Below are 6,639 nucleotides of genomic sequence, written 5' to 3' on the forward strand. Positions count from 1 at the left end.
GCGCCGCCGCAGGGAGCTGAACTCTGGAACTCCCTGCCACATGAGACGGCAAAGGGGCACCGATGCGCAGGCTCTCGAGGGCGAGGCACCGTCATGCCTCTCGAGTCCCCATTGGCTGGGAAAGGCTCTTCGGACATTCTCGAGGGTCCCCGAACTTTTCTCTGCGGGCCACACTTTCGGAACAGGAATTTGCTTGCACCGATTTATTTTTTATTGCATAGGAAAACAAAACGAAAACAACTGCCAGCAGGGCTTGGTTTGGAACACAGAACACAGCTGCTTTATAATATGATCCTGGGGCGTCCAGAAAATGTATAACAATCATAGAACGGCAGAGCCGAAAGGGCCCACCAGAGCCATCTAGTCCAGCCCTCTCTAATGCTCTTGAAAAGAGGCCTAGATACTGTTTCTGGTTGTATATCCCATTGATTGATTGATTGATTGATTGATTGATAGGGCTGCGCAGTATCTGGTTTTCAACTTTGTGATGTATCACCAGCCAAACTGCGATATATCGATATATCATGATGTCCGAATAAGGATGGAGTAGGTTTTCAACATCACGCTATATCGCCAGCTAAATATCACACTGTCTGGTATAAGGATGGAGCTATTGGGGCTTCACAGTTTCCCCCACATTGCGATTTTTTTCCAGAAAACACAGACACACATATCGTGATTTGCAAATATATCACCAGGTCAAAAAATCATGAAACCGATATCACGATACAGACTCCAGACCGTATCGTGGGGTATAATAAATTATTATTATTATTATTATTGGAATACTCTGGCACCAGGAAACCCCTAAAGTGAGCCAGGCTGGCCAGCTGCTTGTGGGCCCTCCAGAGGCATCTATCTGGGTGCCCGCAGAAGCCCGAGTGACGCGACGCAGAACCCGAAACGCGGGGCAGAGCCCCCCACTCACGTTTTCCCACGGCGAGGCAGGCTCAGCTCCTTCTGCGGAAAAGGAAAGGGGGAAAAGACAGTCAGGATGAGGCCGACGGGACTTTGCAGCCGCCCCTTCAGCCTCGCTCAGACCCCTCGAACCCCAGTGCATGAAAGGATGGGAGAGGCATGCCGTCTTTTGGGGGGCTGTGGCTCAGTGGTTAGAGAATTCGCTCGGCAAGTTCAACTTCATCTTTGGAACTGCCAGCCAGTGCATGCAACACTGGCTTGGAGGCAGCTCCTCGTTTGAACTGGCCTAAGCATGAGGACTGGTGCCTTGAGTTTCTTTCTCTTTCTCCGAATCGGTTTCCCAAATTTTACCCAATCAGCCACAGATTCAGACAGATTTAATACAATTTTCTTTCCAAAAACTGGTTTCCCGCACTCTGCTCTCAATGCCTCTAAGGTTTTTTATTATTATTATTGGTTTTACAAATACGAAGGACAAATAAACCCAAATTAGTATCTGAAGAAGTGTGCATGAACATGAAAGCTTATAGCCAGAACAAACTTAGTTGGTCTCTAAGGTGCTACTGGGGGACATGGGTGGCACCGTGGGTTAAACCACAGAGCCCAGGACTTGACGATCAGAAGGTCGGCGGTTCGAATCCCCGCAATGATGGGGTGAGCTCCCGTTGCTCAGTCCCTGCTCCTGCCAACCTAGCAGTTCGAAAGCACGTCAAAGTGCAAGTAGATCAATAGGTACCACTCCGGCGGGAAGGTAAACGGCGTTTCCGTGCGCTGCTCTGGTTCGCCAGAAGCGGCTTAGTCCTGCTGGCCACATGACCCTGTATGCCGGCCACATGAGCTGTATGCCGGCTCCCTTGGCCAATAAAGCGAGATGAGCACCGCAACCCCAGAGTCGGCCACGACTGGACCTAACGGTCAGGGGTCCCTTTACCTTTACCTTAGTATCTGAAGAAGTGTGCATGCACACGAAAGCTTAAACCCAGAACAAACCTAGTTGGCTTCTAAGGTGCTACTGGACAATTTTTTCACGCAGAATGTGAATTTATGGTGAAGTCTCCCTGCTTGCAAACCTGCAAAGGGCCAGTGCAAACACTGCTGAGCTGCGCGTCTCTCTCGCCCCACCCGGGACCAAAGGCCCTGCCTTCTGCCCCCCCAGCTGCCGCCTCCTGAGCACGTGCAGAGCGACTGTCCCAGGACACAGAGGGCAGGGCGCACTTTCCCTGCAATGCTGCCAGCAGGTGTGGGGCGAAGGTCGTCAAATCGATGATAAGAGCAGGAGGTGTGTTGTCACTTCCAAAGCAGGGTGGATAAAAATCAATGGTTTTAAATATATATATATATCCAAAAATTCAGAATATTATTATCTACTTAAATCGGATTTTTAAAATTTAGATCGGATTTTTTAAAAAAATTAAATCGATTCTTTTATTGCCGGTATAATCTTCATATTTACAACCAGACGAAGGTTTCGTTTTTGGAATGACAAATTTTCAGAGCAGTTTTTACAGTTATATCAAACATTACTGATTTGGTTATACTGCATAGAAATAAATGGTGAGGTTTAATCAGTTAACTGTTTATACTGGGGCAACTTTTCTGCTGTACTTGATTGGAAGGAGAAAAAGAATCATTTCCTTAATAACAATTTAAACAATTCCTTTAACTAAAACAATAGCACTATAGCATATGTATCCATGTTTGCTAACTGATGTGGTTAAACGGTTTTCTAAAAAAAAAAGCTTAGACTGAGTTTTAGCACACATGGAAAACTTAAGGCAAATCCTTATTTCCTGATGAATAGACTTTGGACTATAACATAACTTAAACAGAAAATCTTTAGAAAAATTATTCCTCCAAAAGCATTTTATTTTAAAAATATGATTTAAATTTTTAAAAATCCGATTTAAATTTTAAAAACCCATTTTTTAAAAAAATTAATAATAGAGTTTTATCCACCCTGATTCTATCACGTATTCTCTGTTTAAGAATTGCTACACTCGGAGCTTCTCTTATCGCACGATTACAGGATCAGGACCACTGAAAGGCTTGTTTTGCCTCTGTGATATTGACGGACTCTCTAATTTTGCTCCTACAAAACTGATTTATTTTACCACTTGCATCTCGATCATAGATTCTCTGTTGAAGAACGGTGAAACGATACAGGTTATATATATTTTGTTAGGCCTGTGTTATTGCTTGAAGTGCGACAGACAAAACCCCATCCTCTTCCTCCCTCCCCAAAGGAAGGAGCGAAATTGTCTGAAATGTCAGGAGTGATTTCCTCGCTTTGCCATGTTGGGGTTCGGACAGCTGAGCAGGCTCTGTTCGGCAGCCTGGGGGGGCTGCCAGGGACGATCAGGGTCAAAGGATGTCCTCAGCGTCACCCCCGATTCCTGGTACACACAGACACACAAGGCACCCTTGGGTGCTGGCGGGGGGGGGGCTCTCAAGGAATCGGGGACAAGGGGGTGACTTCGCCACAGCCCCCTCCCCAAATACCCAGACAGCTCAATGAACCGTAGAAGCAGCGCCGGATTTATGTATAAGCTAAACAAGAGGTAGCTTAGGGCCCCACTCTCTTGGGGGTCCCTAAAAAATTGAAAGGGGAAAAATAGCTAGAAGTACATTTCCAAAATATGATCTATCTATCTATCTATCTATCTATCTTTATATCTATTTATGCCAGTGCCAGATTTACGTATAAGCTAAACAGGCTATAGCTTAAGGCCCCACTTTCTTGCAGGCCCCCCAAAGAAATTTAAAGGGGGGGAAATAACTGGAAGTAAATTTCCAAAATATTATCTATCTATCATCTATCTATCTATCTAATTTATCTATCTTGGGAGAAAAGCAATGACAAACCTGGACAGCATCTTAAAAAGCAGAGACATCACCTTGCCAACAAAGGTCCGTATAGTTCAAGCCATGGTTTTCCCAGTAGTGATGTATGGAAGTGAGAGCTGGACCATAAAGAAGGCTGATCGCCCAAGAATGGATGCTTTTGAATTCTGGTGCTGGAGGAGACTCTGGAGAGTCCCATGGACTGCAAGAAGATCCAACCTCTCCATTCTGAAGGAAATCAGCCCTGAGTGCTCACTGGAAGGACAGATCCTGAAGCTGAGGCTCCAAGACTTTGGCCACCTCAGGAGAAGAGAAGACTCCCTGGAAAAGACCCTGATGTTGGGAAAGATGGAGGGTGCAAGGAGAAGGGGACGACGGAGGACGAGATGGTGGGACAGTGTTCTCTAAGCGACCAACATGAGGGAGGCAGTGGAAGACAGGAGGGCCTGGCGTGCTCTGGTCCAGGGGGTCACCAAGAGGCGGACACCACTAAACGACTAAACAACAACATATCTCTCTCTCTCTCTCTTTCTCTATCTATCTATCATCTATCTATCATCTATCTATCATCTATCTGTCTGTCTGTCTATCTATCTATCTATCTATCTATCATTTATTTATTTATGCCAGTGCCGGATTTACGTATAAGCTAAACAGGCTATAGCTTAGGCTCCAGGAGTCAGCAGACTTTTTCAGTAGGGGGCCGGTCCACTCTCCCTCAGACCTTGTGGGGGGCCGGACTGTATTTTGAAATAAATAAATAAATGAACCGATTCCTATGCCCCACAAATAACCCAGAGATGCATTTGAAATAAAAGGACACATTCTACTCATGTAAAAACACGCTGATTCCCGGACCGTCCGTGGGCCGGATTGAGAAGGCGATTGGGCCCCCGGACCTTACATTTGCCTCCCCATGGGCTAGATGACCCTGGCTTCCCTTCCAAGCCTGACAATTCTAGGACTTCGTGAAGTTGGAAAGGGCTCCCCCAGGGTCATCCAGCCCAACCCTCCGCCGTGCAGGAATCTCAACGCCACCCAGTCGGAAACCATACTTTGCCCTGATTAGCTAGTCCTAGTTGGAATCTCCTTTATTGTCGCTTGAAGCCACGGCTTCCATGATTAGTATAATTTTATTTTTTAAATCAGGGCTGGGGAGAATATGGAGAAGACCTTTGCCCAAGGCGGTTCAGTCGCTTGCAAGGTTGTCTGTGTAACACACACAAACAAACACAAACGCAAACACAGCCAAGGGGGGCGGACACAGAAGATGGGGAGGGCAATTGGTACAGCCTGTTTCCTCCGCCGTAGCTCACCAGTGGCCTCTGGTGGCCGGTTTGGGGGAAAGGCCCAGCAGGCTTCTTCTCCCTAACGCCAATTCCCCCACCTTTCCGGACTTGAGATAATATAAAACGGCTTGGAAAAAATGTTTTAAAAATCACATTTGTTACAAAGCCAGGTTTTTTTAAGGAATTGGAGGTGCAGAGACACCGAAGGAAAAGAAAAGACTGTTCCTGTTTTCGCTACAGCAGTTGCAAAGATGCTGGAAAGATGATAAGATACGAGGGCAGACAAAATTATTGGACTATGCAAGAGATGGCAAGGGGAAATCGGGAGGATCAAAACCTCAACAGAGAATGGGACAAATGGGGGCCGGATTGAGGTTCGACGCAGCCCTCAGCTCTTGAAGATAATGGGGCCTTTTATATATCCAGGTGTCCTTTGTCAACAACAAATTATCACTGTTGTGTTTTTTTTGTGTGTGTGTTGAATATATGCTATATGGTCACTGATGGACCGAATAGGTATCTCAAGCTATTTGCACATCACAAAATATGTAATGGTTGAACTGAAATACAATTAAGAAGAGGTATATTAGTAGTGAAATAATGATGAAGGTCTAACTTAAAATGGGTTTTTTATTCGCAACAAACTGAACAATGCAAACACGCTGGCGTTTGGCAAGAACAAAAGTTCCTTTAGAAGCACAATAGACAAAGGCTCGTCATCTAGTCTCTGGAAACTTGCTATAACATGAAATAATCAGAGGTGTAAATATATGATGCAAGCTACTAAGAATGATAAATAGCAGAATGTCGGCACCCTATATATAAAAAGGATCAAACCAGGGATATTTTAGGGAGCAGGCGGGGCCCAGGACTTACACCAGAGGAGCCGACACAACACAAAACACTGTTTTATTTCATTTGTTTTTTTATCTTATATTTTGGAAATGTACATCCAGTTGTTGTTTTTTCCCTTTAATTTTTTTTGGAGAGTGGGGCCCTAAACTAGAGCTTGTTCAGCTTATTCGTAAATCCGGCACTGGGACAAATAGAGATTGTATTTGAAAGAACACTTGAACTCTTTTAGAGGCTTCAAACAGCTCCTGCCACAATACATAAGACTTTGAATTTAACGGAGGACTGTAGACTAGATGGACTTATCATATGGAGTTGGAGAACTTTCTTAATGAATCCACGGAGGGGAGGAGGGATTCGGAAGAATCGAGCGCAAAATGTTAATATTTGCAGGAATATTATTCCTTGTGAAATCAAATAGAAAACTTTTTTTAAAAGGAGCGCTGCCTCTGGATCAGGCCAAAGGTGTGCCGTCCTCGCAATAGAACCTAGAAATCAAGGTAGACTGCCATTGCTCCTGGAGGCTCCATATGGACATAAGGAAGTCCAGGGTGCTGGATCAACCCTAACCCAAATGGAAAGAAGCCCCTCCTTCTAAGCAGGAGGCAAGAGTAGAGCCCTTTCCCACTTTCTAAGGTAGACTGGCTCCACCATGGAGGCTCCATTGAGGAATCCTAAGAACCTAAAAGCACCCAAAGGGTGGCCTATCTAAGTCTTGCCCGATAATGCCAAGGTTGTG

The 6,639-nt window shown here is 45.3% G+C and overlaps 1 protein-coding gene across 5 annotated transcripts in view; it reads right to left on the reverse strand.

Moving 5' to 3' along the window:
• Positions 1-6,639, reverse strand: part of MAST3 (microtubule associated serine/threonine kinase 3) — a 49,466-nt gene that overhangs the window by 41,592 nt on the left and 1,235 nt on the right. For 3 of the 5 annotated variants that reach the window (XM_028713258.2, XM_028713255.2, XM_028713256.2), the window contains exon 2: positions 929-960. In XM_028713258.2, coding sequence (XP_028569091.2) covers positions 929-960 — 32 coding nt within the window. Of the gene's footprint in view, positions 1-928; positions 961-6,639 lie in introns of those variants that run through there. The other 2 variants (XM_077921950.1, XM_077921951.1) reach the window with 2 other exon arrangements.

Source organism: Podarcis muralis, chromosome 18, assembly GCF_964188315.1.
Source record: "Podarcis muralis chromosome 18, rPodMur119.hap1.1, whole genome shotgun sequence".
Classification (NCBI taxonomy): Eukaryota; Metazoa; Chordata; class Lepidosauria; order Squamata; family Lacertidae; genus Podarcis; species Podarcis muralis.